The 26,344-nt window shown below is 30.4% G+C and overlaps 1 protein-coding gene across 6 annotated transcripts in view; it reads left to right on the plus strand.

The window, feature by feature from the left end:
• Positions 1-26,344, plus strand: part of GRIK2 (glutamate ionotropic receptor kainate type subunit 2) — a 587,451-nt gene that overhangs the window by 437,865 nt on the left and 123,242 nt on the right. For 5 of the 6 annotated variants that reach the window (XM_054699057.1, XM_054699052.1, XM_054699054.1 and 2 more), the window contains one exon: positions 11,113-11,336. In XM_054699057.1, coding sequence (XP_054555032.1) covers positions 11,113-11,336 — 224 coding nt within the window. The remainder of the gene's footprint in view (positions 1-11,112; positions 11,337-26,344) is intronic. The other variant, XM_054699056.1, reaches the window with a different exon arrangement.

A 26,344-nucleotide genomic window follows, 5' to 3' on the forward strand; every position in this document is an offset into this window, starting at 1 on the left:
AATTAAAGATATATAATTGCAACCCTAATGGCTATTTATATATATTGTGAATATTTTTATTATACAAAGCTCTTCATTATGGTATATATATAAATTTATCTATTTAAAGAATATTAATATGTGCTTTTCATTTGTTATAAATATAAAAATCATAGGGCCTCCCCGGTGGTGCAGCGGTTGAGCGCTGGGTTGCAAAGCTGCCCGCGGCCTTTGCAGCGCCGTTCGATCCCCGGCTGCTCCCCGGCCACCAGAGGAGGGTCCCATATGGCGCGCAGACCTCTCTTGCTGCCCGCTGCTCCCCTCAGCAGTGTACTTCGGTCCTTCTGCCTGCTCTGCTCCCCGCTCTGGCTCTGGTGAATTCTCTCACCCTCCCGCACTTCTGACTGTACCCAGTGCATGTATGAACAAACAAACAATAAATAAATAAATAAAACATGACTCTATAAAAAAAAAATCTTTAAAAAAATAAATATAAAAATCATATAGATTTTGAATGTAGGGCATTAAGTGAATTTATATTTTAGATTTGACCCATTCACCAATAGGATTGCTTAATAATTCAGCATATGATGCAAATTTATTTCTAAAACCAGTTTTAGGATAAGCACATCTATTCAGTAAAGCCATCTTTTTCTGTTGGAAAATAAAATGAAGATCATTTTTGTTATTTATTTTCTATGCTACTTAAATGGGGAACAAATCCTTTAGGTAATAATAAATAATAGTAAATAATCGGCAGTGGGAAGATGGGTTATAATATCTATTTTTTTCCCTCTTGAGTTCACTGCAATTTTTTTTTAATACTAACTATGGAGCATTTGTGTTTAGATTCCATTTTAACTCCAAGTTTTGCAGAATTAATATAAATTCTAATAATGAATATCTTTTCATATTAATACATTAACGCAACAATTTCGTAAGCCAGTAGCACTGCAGCACAGCTTCATACTTCAACTGACATACTTGTTAGATATTTGCATTATTTATTTCCATGTTAATCTTCCCTATGCCACTGTGAGCACCTGAAAAATAAGACTGTCATCAACAGCTCTTTATCCTATACTTTGCCCCAGGACTGATGCATAGTTGAATTTTGATAATATTTTGTCAAGGGAATGTTTGTTATTGTGACAAATACACTAAGTAAATTCAAGAATTAATTCTAAAATTATTCAAATTAATGACTGGTTTGAAAATAAATTAATCATGCTAGAAAATTTTATATAGAGTATTTGCAACTATTATAATTTACTTAATATTTTAAAATAGATCCTGGGATTCCAGTATTCCTAGTCCATTATCCACATGGCAGAATTTCTAATTTCATGATTCCATTATGAAAGTTCTTTGTAGTTATAGTCATCCATCTTAGGCCTAGTAGTTGTTTGTATTCCCATAGCATTAAAACTGAGAATGAAAATAGGCTTAGCAGAAAATTTGTGTATGAAATAATAACTTAAACCAATAATGAGAAATGTGAACATTCTATAATGTAGGTTCAAGAAATAACCTGAACTTAAGATTTTTTTGAGCTGTTCCTAATTTTCTATTTTGAAACTTGCATATAAATGTGTTTCCAAGAAGCCACTTTTTTTAAAGATTTTTATTTATTATTTATTTGTTTAATTTTTATTTATTTATGCATACATACATACATACATACAAGCAATGGGTACAGTCAGAAGTGCGGGAGGGTGAGAGAATTCACCAGAGCCAGAGCAGGGAGCAGAGCAGGCAGAAGGACCGAAGTACACTGCTGAGGGGAGCAGCGGGCGGCAGGAGAGGTCTGCGCGCCATGTGGGACCCTCCTCGGGTGGCCGGGGAGCAGCCAGGGATTGAACCAGCGCTGCAGAGGCTGTGGGCAGCTTCGCAACCCAGCGCTCAACCGCTGCACCACTGGGGAGGCCCACAGAAGCCATTTTTGAAGAGTTTATTAATTGGTCCTCCCCGGTGGCGCGGTGGTTGAGCGCTGGGTTACGAGGCTGCCCGCAGCCTCTGCAGTGCCGGTTTGATCCCCGGATGCTCCCCTCAGCAGTGTACTTCCTTCCTTCTGCCTGTTCTGCTCCCCGCTCTGGCTCTGGTGAATTCTCTCGCCCTCCCGAGCTTCTGACTGTACCCAATGCTTGTATAAATAAACAAATAAATCTTTAAAAAAAAAAAAGTTTATTAATTGCTTCTTAAATGTTAACATTAAGTTCTTGTAATACTGTGGCTCTTCTAGTTTTAAATGTTTATTTAGCCACACCCATAAGAATTATAGAATGTAATTGAATGCTTTTCATATTTAGGTAGTTAATTTTGACAGGACAAAGTATCTTCACTTAGAATTTCAAAAAAACATTAACTTTTTAAAAAAATCAGAAAATCTTTAATATCCTGTGTATAGAACAGACAATGTCAGAGACACCATTATTTAGTGCTTGGATGATGAATAATAGACATACTAAATTCCACTTTGGAGTATTTACATATGATTTTAGATTACTTTTAGTAGAAACTTATTTTAAAGTTATCAATGTGAAAAATATCCTGAATTTTTGGAACATTGTTTTTTTCTAAGAAGCTAAACTACCTCAACTAGTACAAATAAACAAAGACTCCATGAGAGAGGATGGTATTATGATAATCCTATTACATAAATATTAATATTTATAAACTTTCTAGTTGAGATTTCAGAAAGAAGTCATATCTAAGTGGGGAATCTACCAGGGGAAAACAAACACTATTAATTGCTTGCCTTAAAAAAAAAGCACATCGAGTGAGAAATGCTTTGGAGATATAACTCTTTTGAAGAATTGCCAGCTGAGAAGTTCACTTTGTCATTAGTGTCAACTTTGGTAGATTTAGTCAATATTGTTTAAAATTATCAGTAGACATTTTTAAGCATTAATAAAGTAGCAGCTGCATATATTACTATTTGTGTTTAATTCTTTCTTATTTGCCCTTATTCAGACTTATAAATGTGAAAGAAATCTCCGTATTTTATAACTTAATTATCTACTTTACTTTCTACAGAGTATTATGTAGCTACTACATGGCTTGATGAAAAGCAACTAATAGCATATTGCTAAAAAACAAACTTATGCTTTGAAAGCCTACACTAGATATTATTATATTGGATATATATACAATTTGTAGATGTGTAAAGTTTGTTTCACATGGTTGAAACATGTAAATTTAATATTGAAAATTTTTACTTAAACTGTTTACTAACAGTTGATATTTTCTAACATTATGGTGAGTGATATTTTATTTGTTATAATAATTAAAGTCCACAAATTGTCAGTTATTACATATGAAAACTTTGTAGTAACTATTTATTATTATGTTATATAAAAAATAAAAATTATGCATGGGGAGAAATCTTGCTATTTTTAAAATTTTTATTCTGTTTCTTATATGATTACAGTATTAACCATGTGACCCAGTTAGCATCCCTCTCATGCTGCCGGAAACAAAGACATTGACAGCCAACAGTAGACTGAAATAGTGAGGTAATAGTGAGATGACAGGCACTATACTAGGCACTGGAGATACAGAATTTGACAAATAGAAAATCTTTTATCAAAAGGGAGTTGTATTCTATTGAAAAGAGGCTAACAATAAGTGACAGAATGTAAGTTTTATGAAGAAAATGAAAACACATGAAGATACATAGTGATAGAATGAGTGGTCAGAAAAGATCCTTTTGAGTGATTGACAACAGAACAGGCATGAATGAAATGAGAGAATAGTGCATATGGATGTATGAAGGATAAGCTTTACAGGCAGAGGAAAGAGTGGAGTAAAGATCTTGAGACAGGAATGTGTGCACATATTTAAAGATTAGCAAGACAGATAGAGTTGCTGGAACAAAAGTGAAACAACTGGACCAAAGTGAGACTAGAAGGGTGATTAGGACTGATGGTGATGAAGTATCCAGGGCCATCTTTTATAGTACTCTGTATACTGAAGTTAAGTTTTATCTTATATGAGCTAGAATTCATTTGAGGATTCTGAACAAAAAGTGATGATCTGATGTTTTTTTAAGATATTTCTGGTTTGGGGATAAAGAACAGGCTCTGAGAAAGAATGAAAGCAGGGGACCAATAAGGAAGTCACTGCAAGAATTTAGTCAGTATAATTAAGTGGAGCCGTGACACCATGTGTACAGTGAGTACACAAAAATGAATATTTTCTCAACATGATCAGATTTGAAGTTATCATGTCATTCATGAAGACATATTTTCTTATCAATTTTGTATTAGGTAATTAGAAGTTAGAATAATAAATGTTACCATTGTTCTATGAGACTTTTATCAGAGTTTTGCTATTAGCTTTATAACTTCATATAAATATTCTGTCCTCCTAGATAATTTGTTCATTAGTAATTATCATTATTATATAAAAGTGAATCTTATTTCTAGAGCAAGATCAGAAAAAAAGTTTAATTTTAAAGTTCTCTGGGTGATTTTCTTTGAAAATTTTAGTGCATTACATTGAAACTGTATTCAGCAAACATTTGTTAAGCAGTTCTTTGGTGTCAGATTTTGTTAGTACCCTAGGGATGTTACTTAGATTATGATCATAGGGCGTAATAAGACAGCTTGGAATAATTTCACATAGAATGATAGAATATGAAATTGTTACTTATTAAATTAACAAGATTGCTATTGCCTAGGCATCTTGGTGAAATTTCCAGGGAGAGATACTTTACATTCCCTTAGTTCAGAGAAATGTACTTTGATTAAAAGGAATATAAGCAGGTTTAAATTTCTTATATTCTCATAGGAACAAGGGAAATAAACTTACAATATTTACATTCAAATCTCTCATATATTAGTGGACATATACATGAAAAAATCAGAAATAGCAACATAAAGTATTATTTTATTTTAAATTACATGGTTAAGTTTATAGATAATATGGAAATTCAGTTAGGAGAAATTTAACATAGACAGGGAAATATAGAAACAGTACAGCAGAAAAATGGTGATGGAGAATTTGAATTACTCTACAGAAAAATAGTGATAAGTGAAAATGGTTAAGTCATCTTGGGAGCCATCTTTTTCTTTAACTCGCATGATTCTGGTTTAATCATTTGTAGAAAGGTAGCCACACCATAACTTTGATAGAACTGTTGTGCAGATTATGAAAGTGATATGGGCAAAGAATAATGCTAGCTACTACTATGATTCCTTTTTCCCTATTGCTGCCACTCTCCTACTTCAGGTCTTTGTCAATTCAACTCTTCCTTCAAGCTTGCAACCACAGACATCAATGTTTAGTAAAGCTAAACATCAGGCAAAATTGATCTTTCTGTCCTTCCTTCCCTCTTTCATGTCTTCCTCTTCTCTCCTCCCTCCCTTATTTATTTTTATTTTACTGAAATAGATTTGTTCAGCAGTTTTGACCTGGACTTTTTTCTAAAAGCAAGATTACTATATTCTTTTTTTAAAATATTTATTTATGCATACAAGAATTGGGGTACAGGCCAGAGGTATGGGGGTGTGAGAGGATTCACCAGAGACAGAGTGGGGAACAGTACAGGCAGATCTACTGAAATACACTGCTGAGGGGAGCAGTGGGTGAGTCAAGAGAGGTCTGCTGCACCATGTGGGTACCATCCTGGTTGGGGAGCCAATGCGTGCTGTAGTGGCTGGGGATAGCTTCATAGGTTGCGTCTTAACCCCTTGCACCACCAGGGAGGTCCAAGATTACTATATTCTTAACAACAATATACAGAGGTTCCTTTCTCTCTAACATTTTTTATTTCATTTATTTTCTTTTGAATAATCATTGTAAGAGGTATGAGATGATATCTCATCATTTTGATATGCATATTCCTAATAATAAGATGTGATGACCATCTCTTTATGTGCCTGTTGGACATTTGTCTATTTAGAGCCCCTGTCCATTTTTTAAAATCAGATTGCTTTTTTATTGAGGTTTAAGAGTTAATTATATATCTTGAATATTAACCCCTTGTCAGATGTAAGATGTGCTAGTATCTTCTCCCATTCAGTAGAGTGCCTTTTCATTTTGATCAAATTTCTTTCACTGTAAATAAGCTTTTGTAGTCTTCCCATTTATTTTTCCTTTTGTCTACCTTGCTGTTGTAATTGAGTCCTCAAACATTTCTTTAAGACCAGTGTTGTGTAATATATGGTCTATTTTTCCTTTTTAGTATTTGTATTTTTGCATGGAAAGATCTGTTACATCAGGAATTTTACACCATCTTTATTAAATTTTTGTGTATGGTGTTAGTCATCTAGTTTTATTTTGCATGTGACTATCCAGTTTTCCCTTATTGAAGAGATTTTACTTTCTCCATTGTATGTTCTTGTCTTCTTTGTTGTAAATTAGTAGCCCATATATATATATATTTTTTTCTTTTGAATAATCATTGTAAGAGGTATGAGATGATATCTCATCATTTTGATATGCATATTCCTAATAATAAGATGTGATGACCATCTCTTTATGTGCCTGTATATATATATATATATATATATATATATGGTTTCTATCTGACCTATCAAATCTGTGTTTTTTTTTTTTTTTTTTTTTTTTTTTTGTGGGACCTTCACTGGTGGCCAGGGATTGAACTGGCGCTGCAGAGGCTGCGGGCAGCCTCGCAACCCAGTGCTCAACCGCTGCGCCACCAGGGGAGGCCCTCAAATCTGTTTTTTTCATCTGTCTTTTTCTAAATCTTATTACAATACTATGCTGTTTAAATTGCTGTCACTTTAGCAGAGTTTGAAGAATTTGAAGTAAGGGAATATAGTTAAAAATTTCATGATTTTTTTTTCTATTTCTGCAAAGAATTCCATTGGGAATTTGAGTTATTGTATTGACTCTGTATGTTAGGTAATATATGGTGAGAATGTAAATTGGAGTGTAAATCCAGCCATTACAGAAAGCATTATGGAGATTCTTGTAAAAATTAATAATAGAAATTCCATATTATCCCATTTCTTGGTATTTACCCTCCCCCAAATACCAAAACTAATTTGAAGAGACATATGCATTCTTATGTTTATGAATAATAGCCATGAGCTTGGAACAACCTGTGTCTGTTGACTGGTTAATGAAAATAAGGCATCTATACATAGTAGAACACTCCTCAGAGATTAAAAATTTGTAATCCTGACATTTTCAATAATATTGCCTTATACCTAAGGAGTATTATACTTAGTGAAATTACTCAAATGGAAGCAAGACAAACACTATGATTTCACTCTTATATGGTATATAGAGAAAACAAAGTCAGGAATGAACTAAATAAAACAAACCTTTTAGACTGTAAGGTCTGTTAGTGATTATCAGAAAAGAAGGGAGAATGGAGAACGAATAAAACAGGTAAAAGTTTAATTTTATATGAAGGATAGAATTGCAATTCTAGTGGTGAACATAATGGAGCATATACGCATGCTAGTTTTTAGTGATATACTTATGCAATGCTAAAATATAATGTTACTTCAATAAAAAGTATTTTTAAAATTAATATATTTTTACTAAGTTATATTAACCTCTACCTATAGAAGTAAAAAGTTCTTAAAGCATTTTATTTTAATATCAGACTCTATTCTCTAACTACTCAGTATTATTAACATGTTTATTGGAAAGCACACATCTATCAAATTTTTAACATATCTTGATTTGATTCCAAAATTATTAATATAAATGTAATGGAGTTAGAGCTTATTCAGAGAGAATGCAAATACATATAAATAATTATTCTTTAATGCTACAAGATAGTCCTGATGTCCCATTTTGAAGTGTATTTAAGAAACCTATTTGTTATGCAATTAGTTATTGCTTATTTTTGATAATTGATGTTTGATACACTTTGTGTATGTTAACATTAATAGTAGCAACCAAATACTAATTAAATAATCAACAGCACTAAATTCTAACTGACAACATGGTTAATGCTCACAATGTTACTATTTTAATAATGAACTCGTAGAATTTTTTATAGAAGGGTATTATGTTGAGTGAAGAGGTATGCAAAAAGTTATTTCCATAAACCTTCTCTCAGCCTACCCTCCACAGTTTGCCTTTTTATAAACAGCTTCCATTAGTATAGAACATTTGTTGCAATTGATAAAACATTATTGATACATTTTGTTATTATTCACTAAAGCTCATAGTTTACATTAGAATTCACACTTCCTGTTGTACAGTTTTAAGAATTTTGCCAAAAGCATTTGTCATGTACTCACCTATCTTAGAATGGTTTTGCCATCTAAAAACGTTCCAAGTTCCATGTTCCACGTATTCATCACAACCTTATCTCCTATGGCCTTGGCAAACGTGGATATTTTCAATCATTTTGCCTTTTCAGAATGTCATTTATTTGGAATCAGATAGTTTGTAGCCTTTTCAGACTGGCATCTTTCTCTTAGCATTTAATATGCATTTAAGTTTCTTTCATTTCATGCCTTGATAGCTCATTTAATTTTATTGCTAATATTTTATTAAATGGATATACCACAGTTTATTGATCCATATTTTTTAAATTAAATATTTAAAAGTGCCTGTTTATATCTTTTGTTTCAAGTCACTAATGTCTTTTATAATTGAAAGTATCTTCTATGTAATTTTTAGTAAATTTTTTCCTTTTATATTTGAAATGAAAATTTTATGTGAAGTAATGTTAAGGAAATTTTGAAATTTGAGGTATACTAGTCAATCCTACTAATATATGCTATAGAGCAACTTTTTTTGGAAATAACAGTTTTATTTAAATATATATTTGAGGGCCTCCCCGGTGGCGCAGCGGTTGAGCGCTGGGTTGCGAAGCTGCCCGCGGCCTCTGCGGCGCCGGTTCGATCCCCGGCTGCTTCCCGGCCACCGGCGGAGGATCCCACATGGCGCGCAGACCTCTCCTGCCGCCCGCTGCTCCCCTCAGCAGTGTACTTCGGTCCTTGTGCCTGCTCTGCTCCCCGCTCTGGCTCTGGTGAATTCTCTCACCCTCCCGCGCTTCTGACTGTACCCAGTGCATGTATAAACAAAAACAAACAAACAAACAAAATAAATAAATAAAACATGCCTCTATAAAAAAAAAAATAAAAAATAAAAAAAATAAATATATATTTGAATTTTTTTCTTTTATTGACATATACTATGAATTTAAAAATATTTTTATCAGTTTAAAGTATATTCACTTATATGCTTTGCATGTGATGAAATTTTGCTTTCCATATTTGTAGATAAAGGTACATTACAAAGTGAAGTAGTACTCAGATAAGCTGCTATATATTTACCATCCAAATTAAGAGCAAACCACAACTTTATGGCATCTGATTTTTACCTGAAATTTATATTTCTTAAATTAATTCCTCTTTACTTCCCTCTCTTCTTTCTCAGAGGAAGAGTTGCTTCCTTCCTGTGTACTTGAGCTCCTAAATTCTCAGACTATAATTTATCAATTGCTGCCATTGCTTGTATGTACTTTCCTTTCCATGTTTACGAACTCTTTCATGAATGAATGATGAATGATGTCTTCATGATTCCTTTTCTTACTTCTGAGATGAATGTCACACTTAGTTAGGTTAGGTCTATCTGTAGTTTTCTGTAACTTGGGTTTATGCCCTGGTTCTAAAGCTCATTTAGTCTGTAACAATGAACAAGTTCTTAGCATCTCTTGACATCAGTTTCCTTATCTAAAATAGGAATAAAAGTATGGTCATATTTGAATTAAATGTGACCAACCATGTAATGTGTTTAACACAGAACCTGTTGCATAACAAGTGTAATTTTATTGCTAAATTAGTATTTTTCATCTTAAGATTTATTTATTCATACAAGAACTGGGGTATAGGCCAGAGGTACGGGGTGCTAAGAAGATTCACCAGAGAGAGTGGGGAGCAGAACAGGCAGACTGGCTAAAATACACTGCTGAAGGGAGCAAGGGGCGAGACAGGAGAGGTCAAATATGATGATACCTCCTCCAGTTCTCTGAAGACCTTTTTTTTTGTTGTTGTTTGTTTGTTTGTTTAATTCCCTGGTTTTTTGAATAATGTGTTTCTCTGCTTATTGGTATTCTCAAAGATACTTTACATAGAAATCTCAGTGATTTCTTTGCATTCAACCTCAAGACATAAATACTTGAAAACACACACTCCAAATAATATATCAAGTTTAACCCCCTAGAGAAGTTTTTTCTTTGAATCCTCCAAAAACAGTTGAGCCAAGGAAACAAAGGCTCAATTTTATTATATTGTATCTTTTTGTATAATTCTCTACAATGAGCATTTCTTACATATTCTCTGAAAGTTTAGTTGTTTTTGAAAAGAAAGGAAATGCAGAAATAAAGTTTCCCATCATAGATTAGAATTGATGTTTTGTTACTTTAAAATATTGCAATTATTTTTTCAATGTATTAGAGCTTAAGTTCATTCCTGACAGATAGTTATGAAATGATGAGTGAAAAGCATTAGTAATTTAACGTATTTAAGCTACCGTGGAAAATTAAAAACTTTGTAAAATTGGAATACTCATTTCCTAATATGATTTAGGCAAGGCTGCAAGAATTTTCATTAAATAATATAAAACAAATTAGAGGGATAGAAACAAAACTCAAGGGCAGTGAAAACAATCACATGAAAAGATGATTTTTCCTCATGTTAACTCTTTAATGACTAAAACCTTTTGATTATAGTTTTAAAACAAAAAAAAGATTTCTCAAGTATTAGTAAGATAATTTGTGATAGTAATTATTACTATTTAGAATTTAACCAAACTATTTATAAAATTATAATTGATGTTAAATGAATTTTAAAAGTTTAAGTTAAAATGTATAAAATGTTTCAGTAGAATAATAATTCAAATATTGAATATACAATAATTTCTCCATTTTTTGTTCATTTTGTACAGCTTTTTCTTTTTAAATTTTCTTGCAATAGTTGCTGCTTCGCTAATCTAGAATACATAGAAATGAATAACAGCAAATCAGATACTGTATATTGCTGTATATCTGAGTAAAGAATGCTTAAAATGTTAATCATTACTGAGACAATTCTCAAGCATAAAGTCTTTCTTATGTTTGACTTCATCACTGGCTTCTTTCCTTCTTGTGACTAAGAATCAAAATAAAAATTTGTTGTTCTTTCTCTCTCCCTACAGAAAGCTGACCTTGCTGTTGCTCCACTGGCTATTACCTATGTTCGAGAGAAGGTCATCGACTTTTCCAAGCCCTTTATGACACTTGGAATAAGTATTTTGTACCGCAAGCCCAATGGTACAAACCCAGGCGTCTTCTCCTTCCTGAATCCTCTCTCCCCTGATATCTGGATGTATATTCTGCTGGCTTACTTGGGTGTCAGTTGTGTGCTCTTTGTCATAGCCAGGTAACATGCTCACTTTTGTGATTTTTTTGGCAATTGTTACCTCCTTTTTCTAACTAATAATTGTCAAAAGTCACAATCAACTTTACTTTTCTTTTTCTTTATTACCCATGAGGTGCTGAAGGATAATGAGCTTTTAAGAGTTATATAACTTATAATAGTGCACTAGGATGCCTCTTTTGGGCTGAAAGCATGCTGGTTGTGTCAGTAAGCTATAAGTGTGGTAGAGCTTATTGTTCTTAATAGGAATCAAAAAGTAGTCTAAATTACTATGATATATCAATTATTTTCTCATTTTGGAGATTTCTTTTGAGCCAGACAGCAAAAATAGTATGCTTTACTAACTTGAAAACTTGGCATAAAACTATAAATCTCCAATATAGATTTTAAAATAATTTAAATTGATTTAATAAGTCAATCATAAGAAAAAAAACAATTGGTAAAATTTAAAAGGCTTTTAGCAAAATCAAGGTTAATTGAAAAATAAGCATTTCAGATATAAAAAACTACAATAATTTTCTATATAAAATTGGTCATTTTTCCACAGAATAAATATATTGCCACATAAGTTTGCTTTATTTTCACAATTATGCAGGGAATACTTCAATTATAGGATCAGAAATTCAAATGCTAATTGAAAAATACATAGGTTATAGTGACCTTTAAAGTCCATGTAACATATGTTGATCTTGTCACTTTCTCGTTACTCTGGAACAGAAATTTGTAATCAAATTTCATTTGTTTCTCACTAGCAAATTTCTCACTGATAGATCAATTCAACATGTATGGTTTATTTTTTCCTTAAGATGATTAAAATTCCCTCATGATTTCGAACTCTGTTACCTTGATGACCTTGAAAGTTACATATTATTTGTAATCATTGAATTTTTATGTTCCATATCTTATAAAAATTTTGCTTTAATTCAAATGAATTGGCGCTATTCATATAATTTTTTCATGTTGATAATTATACTTACAATGAATAACTATAAATATTTTCCCTATCATCAAAATTAAATATCACATATACAGTGTATGTTTATTATACTATAAAGTTATACTGTATACTATATTATACCATAAAGTTATACTATAAAGGTTAGCCTGATCATTGTATTGCTAAGGATATTTGTCCTTTCTTAAACGCTATTCCTTTTTCAATGAAGTCATCTATTTTTCCTAGCAATAAATAGTTTAGTTCATTTAATTTAAAAAGAACACGATTATAAAGTATCATATTTTCAATACATATTCATTTTATAGTTATACAGATATCTTTATATATTTACACATAAATGTTATACAGATTTATAATTTTCTACCTAATTAGTTCAGTATTAACACTCAAGTCCTTCAGACAATAGTCATTTTCATTAGGCCAAAACTTTGTGTTGGAACCATATATACTTATAGCATTTGTAAATCTATGGTAAATTATTTTAAATTTTTATTTGAGATTTATAGTTTTACCCCAAAAGTGAGAATTTAGAGTATAAAGTTTATAAACTTTTAGTTCCAGATTTTCCCCTATCTTGTGGAAATAAAAGTTTTATCATTATTAAGTAAATTTGAAAAAAATTACATCTTTTTATAGTGATTAAAACCAGCTATTTCATATTAATTTAGAGAAATGAATTCAAGGATTACAGCTTAAATAATTCAATAACTAAAAGCACTCTGCATCTTGTCCATAGGACAAACAGAAATATAAATACTCCAAAATTTAGAAAAAAATTTTAATATCTGCAGGTACACTAGTTCCTTTTGAATCAAATTAACAAAAGTCCCAGGAAAGACATAGACAAAGCCTAGAGAAAAGATTTTGAGTCAGTTGTGTGGATACCAGTCAAATTGGAACAAGTGTAATAGTAATTTCCAGGGAATCTTAAGCAGAGACGCTATGTTTATTACAAATTTTTATTAGGCATTTTTGAATGCAGATATTCTGAAATCAGATTCAAATGCAAATACTGAAACATCTGGATTATTTTCCAGTTTAAAAATGGGTTGCAAATAGAGGCATACTGTATGAACATGCACTTATCTAACTTTTAATATATTTCTCTTCAACTTTGATAACTTATCAAATAATATTATAAATTATTATCTAATATTATAACCTGCATTAATTTTTCATAAGAGAAATATAGTCATGTAATTCTATATGAGAACATAATAGTTGCTGGTTTGCCATTTTTGTAGTAACTTTAAATTTTGAAGTGTTGCTGTTATATTAGTTATTAAATGAGTAGATTTGAAAATAATTCTATTTCAACATTTTATTCAATATTATGAAAAGCCAAGTATTGTTAAAAATTAGGTATAATATCATAATTTATGGGCAAATTAACAAGATACTCTCTTAAGTAAGCAGTGTTAAATGTTCTATATTAAGTAATAAGACTACTAGTTATTCTTGGTATAATAATATATAATATCAGTCTTTTACAGATAATCTCAGAATATTTTATTCAATTCTCAAAGTCGTTAAAATCTTGTATAAATATTGTCAATTTAAAAAAACACTAAAACTTGAAGGAAAATTTCTTAAATAGTCCATTTAAAATTTAAACTGACCTTAAAAAAACAATTGAATTTGAAAAATTAAAATTCATTCTGGCATGGTTTTGAACTCTTGCTACCCTAAGAAAAGTTCTTGATATAGGGCCTTCCCGGTGGCACAGCAGTTGAGCGCTTGGTTGCACCTGTTCGATCCCCGGCTGCTCCCCAGCAACCAGAGGAGGGTCCCACATGGCGCGCAGCAGTGTACTTCGTTCCTTCTGCCTGCTCTGCTCCCAGCTCTGGCTCTGGTGAATTCGCTCACCCTCCTGCGCTTCTGACTGTACCCAGTGCTTGTATAAATAAAAAGAAATAAATCTTAAAAAAAAAAGTTCATGATATAAATGCAGACAAAATGTCCACATTGAAATTCTAGAGCTTATCTATCTAACTTCAATGACATCTTGATATTTGCTATCAATTCAAAATAAATACAACATTTTGATTTTACATATGAAGATTGTCTTACGTTGTGGAGAGATCATTGATGAACTTAACATTGTTGATATTAAAATAAATGTCTTTTTTTTTTCTTTATGTTTACTTTGTCTCCAAATGATCATGGAGAAAGAAAAGCCTAGTTACATTAAATTCTCAAGCATGTGTTTCATTCTCACTGAAGATCACATTTAAAAGTTCTAAAATATCACTCTAACAACAACGTTCATATTTATTAATGACTGGAAGTTATGTCATATTAAGAAGTATGTAATATCTACTTAGGAATGAGAAAAGGAAAGGCATTTTCTCTTAAAATTAAACTACATTAAATTATATAAATATCAATGATTTTTAATTGTTATTAACTTTTTTGGTTAGCAACTGATATTGTTCTTATTACTATTGTGAAAATTAATATTCTGTATTTTTTAGGTACCAAGCAATATCTTTATTTTTTGTTTTCACTTTGGGTTCTTTCATCAGTCTCTCCCTCAATTAGTCAAATGTTAGTTGACCATATACTAAGCACTGGATAATTAGGATTTCTGAAAGTATTAAAATTAATTTATATCCATGATCTATTTATGTATTCAATAAATGTCTATTCAATCCATATAATGTTCTGAGAATCATATCAGATACTTAATTCCAAAAACAAACATGACTGGATATATTCTTTTCATTAATAAACTTACAATCACTTCATTGATATAATCTTTTGATGAATAAAATTCACAGCCTTATTTGGTAGTTCTTTTAAATACTTTTATGAATGTTATCTTTTAAATATATTTTCCTAAAAATATCATATATATTTCAGTGACAAGAAATTATAACTATAAAGGAAATAGGACATGAAGAAAAATCTGATTTGAAGACTAGATTTGAGACTTACTGAGTATCTTCTATATCATAGCATTAGCAATAATTTTATCATGAATTAATAACTGATAAAAATTTAGAATTTTTAAAAATTGGATTGAAATTAGGTTAATATTATCTTTTAAAATGTTTACTTATAAGAAAATTTATCTTGAAATATTTGGCAGATGCCCCAAATTTTTTAACCAGGGTAAAGAAAGAGATATGTGATATATATGGATGTCACTTGTTTGTCTTAGCATGGATGTATAATCTAAGATCTCTTGCAAACAGTCACATTATTTATAGCATAATGACATAATCAGCATGCTTTTCTGAATTAGCTGAGTATTGTTATTAAAAAGTAAAAATGAGGCTGAGGTAGTATATTCCAGACATAGGGTGACCTTAGTGGAGGTATTCTGACGTTTGTCTGACAGAGTATTAGAAAGAAATCTGTCCATGATGGACTTCTTAATCATATCTACCACTTAACCTTTTCCTTTCTCTTTCTACTCTCATTTTCCTTCTACTAGGTATGTTAGTATAGAGATGGCCATTAGTCATATAAAAAAGTCTGGTTAGGAAACCTACCCTTTATACTAATAATGGGAGTTCTTTTTCACCTTGCTTCAAATATTTCCTTTATTAAAAAACAGAAAATAATGATACAGTAGAGGTCATTTATAAAAGAAGTAAATTTAAATTTCCATAATATCCTTTTTTTATAACCATCATTGTCTCCAAGACAACCAAATACGTTTTGATTTTAGCATGTAAATCTTGGTCTAGGGCTCTTAGTAGTTTGTTATACAGAGATAAATTACTGAAAATCAAACTTAAAAGAAGGGAATAATGAAACATACATTTCCCTCCAACAGGATTGATGTAATTTTAAAAATTGTTTACTAAGCATTTGAGAGATTTGCATTCTTACTGAGATTGAAATTGTTGAGAAAAAAAAAAAACCTGCAGATGAAAAGTAGTACCACTTTGTAGTAAGAATACTATTATAGAAAATTCTTAGTTTACTTAAATGAACAAACTAATCAATACACGAAAAAGTAAAAACAATATTGACTAACCTGGTGTTTTTAGCAAGAATAGTAAATAAAAAAATGTAAAATATATTAAATTAATGTCATTTTTCCTGTTAAAATGAATACAAGAATTTATTGTTCAGTTTTTAGTTGAATTATTTTGCATATTTTTCTTTGGATACTACAATATTATTTATTGGATTAGGCAGCAGGAATGGTCTCCTTATAATCTGTTCAAGGGTTTATTGTTACAGGACTGTTTTGACATGTGTTTTGGCTCTAACATAATCTGGGGTCACAAGAAAACAAAACTGTTACCTTATTGAGAGTCCATATACTTGTAAAATTTTTCTGTATCTCTCTGGGAGCCCAGCAGTAATAAGATGTTCTAAACATAGTGTTTTTGAAGATCTAAGAGTTTAGAAAACCATGTCCAAAGTACTTGCATTAACAGTTTTGATCTTGGTTCCTGACTAGTGTGCAATAGCTTTTATATTCCTGTCACAATGATGGGTGACATTTAATGTACGATGAAGGGCAACAATGAATTATTATGCACTTGGAAATGGATAACTGTTTTGGCGAGATGTTCAATTTTAAACTAATCTGCTGTCAAAAGACTGTTGTCACATTGAAATGAAATGCCAATTTTGTTGTGTGCCTTTGCCACCAACTTACCTACCTTTTACTAAAAAACCATTTCAATTTTACCTTTATAATTTTAGATATATTTTGCTTTAACATTTTAGTCATTTTTTCACTCAAATAAATCACAGGGAAATTATTACTGTTATTTACTGTTATTCCTCATGCCATATAATAGTATTTTTATTCCTCATCTTTGACTAATGAAAATTTGTTTTGAAATAGTGTTGTTTTTCTAACATGACTTTCACACATGTGAAAAAGATTACTAATCTTGTTATTATATTAACAAATACCTCAAATATGGATCTTAAAGTTAAAATCAATTCAAACTGAATGCACTTTCAAACTAGATGAGGAATTTTTTTCAGTTATTGTTTGATAAATCCATCAAAATAATGTATCCTTTTTATTATTAATGATTCCAACAATGTTGACTGCTGCAAAGTACACCTGGAGTCACAAACAGGTAAAAAAAATATATTTATTTGTATAACTAATGGGCATAAATCAATTAAAATAAAATTGAATCAGGGACTTCTTTTCAGCTAGGGTGAATATGATCTCTAAATAATTGAGGCAATAGAAATTTTCACTGATATACCTGCACAGGATAAAGAAGAGAATTATAATTGTCATAAGAGAAAGCAAGCATATGTTTTACCTATTAATTTTATAATTATTCTAGACCTTTATAAGAAGAAATTTTTGTGAAAAAATCAAATAAGATTAAGGGATTCAAAACTAAAGTGCTTTTTCATGTAGTCATCTGAAATCAAATGCTTATTAGCATTTTTAATAACTGTACTTCAGTATCTTTTAAAAGTTTCTATATCTCTTTCCAAGTTTTCATGTAAAAATTTGGTTTTGATTATTAGTATAAAATAAGTATTAATACAAAAATAGAAACTTGATAGCCCTATTCTATGAGTAAAGTATCTCTGCATCTTTCCTAGCCCCCATCAGCAGAATTGAATTCAAAGATGCTAGACAAAACAAATCATAAAAGGCTGCCTCTCTATCTAGTCATTGCAAATGTGTTTAATAAATAAATATTGTAGCCAATGAGCTTTTGAGAACTTTGCTCAACCTATGATGACTTTTTTCGATTTAGAAGTTCCACATTGTCTAGCTCAGTAAGTCACTCTGAAACTAATTTTAATAAATTACAGTGTATAGATTTACATTAGGAAACTCAAGGATGCTAAAACAATATTGAATATTAATTACTGTGTTTGCTACGTAAAAATGGAACATCTGTTGTTCTTTTTTTTTTTCCTTCCCTATCAAGTGGGGATAATAAAGTTACCTCCACATAAGCTTGTTCTGGGGAAAAAATAATAACATGAAGTATTATTATTGAGCATGTGTCCACAAGCTATATAGCCTCTGGACCAAATCCAGCATGGCACAGCTGTTTTTAATGAATCCTTTAAGAAATATCAACTTGTTTCTCACCACACACACACACACACACACACACACACACACCCTCACTCTCCTCTGATGAGAAGCAGTACTCTTAATGAAATTACTTTTGCTTTGAAAGATTTGGAAGAGGGTTCATGTCATCTTTGGCAGTTACCACCACGTCTTTTATATGTTTCTTGTTAGCTAATTCAAATCGAAAAACTAATAGGATAAGTATAGAGCTGTGAATAATTTCTCTTTCCTTATTTTTTTTTTGGGGACCCTAAGAAAAAAATTCCTGAGGTGACTATTTAGGACCGACAAGATAAAGAAAACCAAGTATTTTTCAACAAGTGATGTATTTATTTTTCCATATTTCACTTTCTAGGTAGCTATTTCCATAGCAGCAGAGTTCTATGTCTTGTTTATAAGAAATCAACTTTCCAGCTTGTTTTTTATGTATTAATTCTTGCAACAAAACTGCTCCTCTGTTTTCCCATAGCCATCAGGAAAATAGTCCCTTAGACTTACTGAGGTTTCCTCAGTCACCTAAGAAAGATCTTCATAGTCTGAAGCTATTGAAGAAAAGGAATTTTTTTTGTATTTTCTTTATGAAATATTTTAATGTACGATGTCTAGTTAAGTGAGGTCAAAGCCTCATATAAACATTCACCTTGAAAGCAGTTGAACCTGTGAAGGATATCAGTGAAACAAAAATAATAAGGACACAAGGAATGTTTATTAGGATCTTTTCCGTTTTTCATATGATTTTGTTCAATATTTGGAGAGTACTTATATAAAGGTTTTAGTGTTGAAAACTGTAGAGAAATAGGTCAGGTTTTTTTCTTGACTGGTAGGGTAACAACTAAATTAGTAACATTTTGTCCTTTTGTTATAGATTCTTAGGTATAAGTCCATTCAGATGGTGTCTTTTTAAAATATTTTTGTACTAAGATGGTAGGTCATGTGGAGGAAGTTATTGAGAGAAAAAGGAAGAAAACTAATACAAATTGCAAGTCAACAATTGCTCAGTTAATTCTGAGAACCATATAGAAATCTCCTAGGTTCTTTTTTTTAGGAACTGTTTTCATACTCTGATTTAAGCGATGACTAGATGTACATTATCCCATTCATTAACCCCTCACCAATTAGAGATGCTTTATCTTTGCTTAATGTTATCATACTTTTTTAGTTAAAAATTATTATAGAGAGGGCCTCCCCCGGTGGCACAGTGGTTGAGTGCTGGGTTGCGAGGCTGCCCACAGCCTCTGCAGCGCCAGTTCGAATCCCGGCCACCGGCGAGGGTCCCACCAAAAAAAAAAAAATTATTATAGAGAATGTGAGAATGTTGTTCTAAAGAAAAGAAAACAGATTAAGAAGAGAACAGAAAACAAACTTAAAAAAAGGAATTTGTGTTCTTAGTTCTTTTTGAATAGCTTGTTCAAGTCATCTTTCACATTTTCCTTCTAAGGTTTTAGGGAAAAATACATGGCTACCATTTTTAAATTTTTTAAAGAATATCATGTTAAATTTTTATGCTACAGGTTAACAGTATACTGTTTTATAATGATGTGGTTATTTAAAAAAATCACTTTATTTAACTGTACTTAAGAACTTTTTTCATCTCTGTAAAAACAAAATCCCTACCAACAAAAAACTTTAAAAATATTTCCAGTCACTTGGGTACATAAGTAGGAGACATTAGCAAGCTACACATGTAGATTTACCTTACAAACCAGTTCTCTAAAAATGCTTTCTTGCCCCTGAAAATTGCTAGCTGCATATAGAAGAATTAAACTACATTGTGATCTTTTCTGGCAACTCAAAATGTTATTAATATTGTTTTGATGATTTTCATAATTCATGGATGTGGGAAAATATCAATATTAAATGAAAATGTATGGATGTAATTTTTAGTGGTAATTTATTGCTTTATTTTTTAAGCTATGTAAAATAATGCACTCTGTCCAAATAATTAATGAGTAGGAGATATAGTGTCATCAACCAGTATAACTTCATTCATTAGAGCATGTCACAACACCTTAATTGCTATAATTTTTTACATTCCATTACATAATTACATCATTCAAGTTAAATTGTTTTCATATCAATCCTGTTGGGTGTGTGCATATATATATGTATATATATTTTTTTGGAAAAATATCACAATTTGCTGAATTAGTAATAGGGATTTCAGAGTTATTTGCATTGATAAAACTTGATAGCATCTTTTTGTATATTAATAGAATTAGCAAAACAAATGATAATACAAGATATTCTATTTTCAATACATATAGTTTAAAATATTTCTAGATAACCATTGTTGTAAATGAGGAAATTTGCATATGTGAAGTTCTATTAGAAATATATTGACTTTATAGTGATTGATTTTTGAAATATTGTCTGAAAGCCCAGATATTAATCTGACAACCTTATGACAAATATCCTTATTAATGAAAGTAATTATCAGATCTGCATTTAAAAACTAGTGATTTTTGAAATTTTTTTCCAGTGTAAATGGAATAGAAACATGATTTTGAATACCTTATAACTTAGGTAAAGGTGATTTCTCCACCTTTCACCTTCCCCTCCCCCACCAACCAGGATATTACATAGCTTTTGCTGTTCTTTATGAGATTTGTCGAGCCCCCAATTAATTATTTCAAGGTAGTCTACACTCTCATAGGGTCCTATTCCTGAGATAATAAAATGAGGTGAATGAATTTATAATAGATTTTCCTATATAATTAATGTACTTAATATTTGAAGCAAAGGTGAAATTATAGGTTTTGAATGTTACTGGCATGATAAACATTACAAACAGAATAGGGCTACAACTGTCATCTAAGTTGGTTCAGAATATGCACCTGAATATTATTTTAACATAATAAAATTAGGTAAGTGTTTCCCTGCTTCCCTTACTATTATTGGTACTGAGAATGGGGGTTCTGGGAGGTGTGTTTTAATATAAGTTTAGCAATTCACAAGACTGAAGATATGTTTTGGAAACTGGTATTACGAAAGTGATTTTACAAAAAAAATCCCAAAAACTGAAAATTTGGTTATAGAAGAATCAAAAATAAGATTCACATTCAGGGAAATGCATGTTGATTTTAAAATTTTCAAATTGTTACTTCATTTTTCCATTAGGACTTAAAAAAATTAATTAGGAAGATGTTAAAAATAATGCTTAAACTCTTCCTTCTGTTAGAAATTTAAAATTATTTATTTTGTAATTTCTTAATTAAGATATTTTAATTGAAAACAAAAATATTGACTGCTTTCCAAACATATTTCACTTGTTTTAGATACTAAATGATATGTGATGCATCCACTTAATTTTTAAATACTTTAGATATATTGGTAAAATACAGGATAATTTTAAAAACATTTAACTGGAATAAAAGAAAGCCCATAGCCAATTAACCTTTTGGAGTTTTTATTAAAATTAATTTTATAATGAAAAATACAATGACAAAAACATTAAATGCTTTGCATGTTTATAGTTGCTGGTTGCTTTATTTTGTATAATCCGGATATTTGTATATTTAAATAATATCCAAATAATACTAGAAAGTAAAAATGCTACCTTCCCAATGCTAGCTTCAAGTTCTTTGTCATAACCTAATTAACTTTTTGAGTCTCCATTCTTTAAAAAAAAAAATAGTCTTGTTTCATTTTCCAGTATTGGAGACCTCTTGAAATACCTGACTGCCTTGAAGGTTGTATTACTGGACTTATTGCTTTTAAAATCCTTAGCAAGTGTGTTGAAAGCTAAACACTTGCTTCTGATGTGTAAGTCTAAAAGGGAGTTCTTTTAAATGTAAATTATGTTTATATTAATTTTAAAATAGCTATATTTTAATATTTGATACTCTACTTGCAATAAATAGCTATAATTGTAAGGAGCTATTATAGGACAAAACTCTGCTTTCTTATGCAATGTTGCTATGTGAGCCATTTTCCTTATTATTCCCAATTTAAAGCCACTCTTTATTTAATTTGATTGGACAATTGAGAGTTTTATAGAAAACCAGTGTAACAGCTATGTATGGAATTATATGAAAGCCATTATACAATTTCAAAAACATATTTCAGCTTTAAGTTTAGAATTATATTTTTATTTTACATTTGTAAAATTAATACTGAATTTTAAGCTGAGAAAATTAATATCTTTATTATAGAAATCTTAAAATGGTCAATATAAGGATTTTTTATTCTATAACTAAAAATATTTTAACTAGGTTAAAATTTAAATTGCAGTATACCATTATGACTTAATTAAAATATATTTCTTAAGATAAGTATATGTCATAAGGCTCAGATATCAGCGTATTGTTAATTTTCTAAGTTAATTTTCTAAATTAAATATAAATTTTAAATTGGGTTTAGTGGAAAGTCTTATATTTTGAAAATACTTATTTCTAATAATGTTTTCATATAGTCCTTTTATTTTTGCTCAAGATTATATTTTAATAAAAATTGATCACAATTTAAATGTCATTAATAAATAACAAAACAATGGAATTGATCATTGTTACCATCTCATTAAGCCTTTCCAATCCATTTAGATCTACTAAATAATATGTTCACTAGCATATTATTGTAGTATCCATATACAGAAAATCCTTGCACTTCACTCTGTATAAAATTGGGGACTTGATAGTACTAAAGCTACTATTTAAATATTGAAAAGGTATGAGCAATGTATGGCATAAAAATTTAGCATAAATGATTCATATTATCCAGTGAGGTGATGGTAATCATTTAATAACTGGCTAAGACAAGGAGAGAAACTTGGAATAGTGACAATTGCCAGTTTAATGGGATAAAAATGATCACTGTGATCAATATGAAGCTACCAGTGGGGTCTCACTCAATGCAGAAATGGGAAGATAGGTACAAAATTGCTTTCACAGCCTATGTGAACTCATTCCAGTATACTACAGCATACAAGTGAAGGGAAACACATATGTCATACAAGTGAATAGCAAGTAGTCCAGATGCTTATATGCAGGTTTTTGTTAGTATGATATATAAATGATGATGGGGAGATCAAAGAGCCTTGAAAGCAAAAAGTAGAGCGCTGGATCTTTATACAATTAGAACCTTTGAACTAATTTTAAACTTAAATAATAATAAATCTTCTTATTCATAAAAATAATTTGATATTTAAACAATTAGCATAATTTTGAAGTTAGGTGCTTATTTAAATAGCTATGGAAAAGAGAAAAAATAGGAAAATCTATGAAAATCTTATGGAATGAGTCATTGTGGATACTAATGTTTTCAGAATTATTGAGTTTTTTCATTAAACTAGAATTCTATAATTTTTACATGGAAAACGTATAGCCATGAAATTATTTCTTTGCTTATAGTCTTTAATAAAAATTTCTAAAATGAATAAAATTTTCTAAGATCATTCAGTAGCAGTACAGTAAATGTCAGTTTATATCCTCTGAAAGCTCAGTAATAGATTTAGTTATGTTAGTAAGAATAAGTTTGCCTGTGGATACCTGACAAAACAGTTAAATAGGGGATTCTTAGTCTCAGCGTGCAAAATTAGAACGGATGAGATTGAAACAACTGCTAAAAGGTACTATCAAAGAACTTGACTCCTGCTATCTTCATGCCCTCTATTCCTAGGCTGAGGAGTTGATTCTTATGATGGCAAGATGGTCAATGTAACTCTAGGCAGATCTGTGTCCCTACAGAAAGAAGGAAAAAAGGAAAAGGGCAAAAGTCAAAAGACATTGCCTTTTAAAAAACATTTATTTTTAAAATTTTTATTGATTTGCCATTATACAACTATATGATTTTGAGAGTACATTTTCACCTCTTCATTAGCACACATGATTGACTCACTCTCCACCAAAGCTCCAATGCCAATGCCCCATTCACCTTCCCATCTTGTCCTTCTCCCTAACTCTGGTAATCATTACATATATACATGTATGTATATATGTATAATGATGTAATACATACATAAACGCATACACACATATATATTACAGACTCTAATATACTGTTTTTGCTGTGCCAGTTTGTCATCTTTGGTTATTTATATTTTACAAGTGAGTGAACCACTAATTGTCTTTTACTTTCTGACTTAAGTTTGCAAAACTTAGCATAACTAAGCATAACTGAGCATAACTATATCTAAGCTAAGCATAATCACCTATAGATCCATTCATTTCACCCCAAAAGGCACTGTTTCATATCTTTTTATAGTTGAGTATTTCCATTTAGTATTTTAATTCAGGAAGCAAGTGCTTCTTCTCTCTCATCATGTTGACTAGAATTTGTGTTACATGGCTATTTCTAGTGCAAAAATGGTCATAGATGTTTCTTTTATCTGGGTATACTGCCACCCCAGTTGTTTTGTAAATATAAAATATGTTATTGAGCATGTATATGGCTGTGTCTGCCACAGAGATTACTAAATTTTGAAGCAATATTTTATGACACATAATATTTTCTCATTTCCTTTTCAAGTGTCCATTTCTGAATTTTTTTTCTTATCTTTTATCAGGGTGCTGTCTTTAAGCAGCCTGACTACTTTGTTTCTGTTTCTTATTTTAAACTGGAATTTTCTTTAAAAAAAAAAGTTAATGAAGCTTGTTTAAACATGTATTGAAAGTAATTGAAAATATTTCATATTTCAGAGGTCGTTTGTACTTTCTGTTCTTGGCCTATATTTGTATGATATGAATTTGCCAAATTACTGTTGTTCAAGAAGCATGAATTATTACTCTAATATTATCCTAAATAATACCATCTACATATAAATTTTCAATCCTATGAAAAATGATTTATTTTTGATATGCAGTATTCCAATGCATCAATGTTTTCCCTAACTTTTCTAAAGCAATAAAGTGGGGGAAAACAGTGTATAGATGATGGCTCTTGAGATAGGAAGACCTTTGTTCAAATTCTTAAAAAATAATTGGTAAATGTAGTATGCCCCATAAAACTCATACACTCTAAATATAGCATATCATATTGCAACATTTACAAAACATCAGATACTAAGCTGTTTCCAAGAAATACAAAATGAACTTGAAAGTTTTACAATTAAACAAGTTCAGGAAAATGATGTTCTAGATGTTTCTCTTGAAGATTTCCTATTACAAAGATTCTAAAATCACTTCCAAAAAACAATTATTACTTTGTTCAACACATTTTTTTTTCCAAACCTTTCTGTCATGGGTTTTTTCCCCAAACCTTTCCCCTTTTTTCTCTTTAATCTGTAGACTTCTTTATAATTTACCAATCCGCAGAACTAAAGGTGTGGAGCATTTCTTTAAGGCATAAATTCATTTAATTTTTTTGTTTTCATCATACACATTCCTTTTAATTAACAAGTGAAGGTCGGCATCAATGCATTTAATTTCTTATGGAATTACTACCAGTGTTGCTGATACACCTAGGATGATTCTATCACATCTATTTAACTGACAAATTATGACTGTAGTACTGTATAAGTTAACCAAAGTGTAAATATTTTTAATTTTTTATTTATATAATTGCTTCAATTTTAGTACTTCTAAAGTAAAATAGTGAATAAGAAAAAATAAATTTAACTATGAAATTTAAAAATTACTTCTATCTAAAATATTGGGTGTTAGGACAATTTACCATTAATGTAAACTTGGTTAAAAAGTAAAATTTTGATCTTAAATTATCAGTAAGACACTGATTGGCTGGTTAAGATATTTCCCTACTTCCATTAAAAATTACATGAGTAAGATGATTGGAAAGAGACAGAAAAAATCTTTTATTGGAATAATGATAAATCTACCAAATAAACTCCCCTTTCATACTGGCAAGTTGTGATTTGAGTGCAAGCAAAATTCCACTTTTGTAAATAATTTAAACCTTATCTTCTAAAGGAAGAAGTGTTTTACAAAACAGTTGATAATTTATTTTGTGTTTACTGCAAGTTTGAACTTGGTTGTTCTTTTATAAACGAGCACTCTAGGGAGAGGAATTATATAGATTTTAATTTGAAACATAACTTTGAAGCAACATATTTTTATATTTTTAATCTTTTCT

This window comes from Talpa occidentalis, unplaced genomic scaffold (assembly GCF_014898055.3).
Source record: "Talpa occidentalis isolate TD23 unplaced genomic scaffold, MPIMG_talOcc4v2.1 talOcc4.2, whole genome shotgun sequence".
NCBI classification, from domain to species: Eukaryota; Metazoa; Chordata; class Mammalia; order Eulipotyphla; family Talpidae; genus Talpa; species Talpa occidentalis.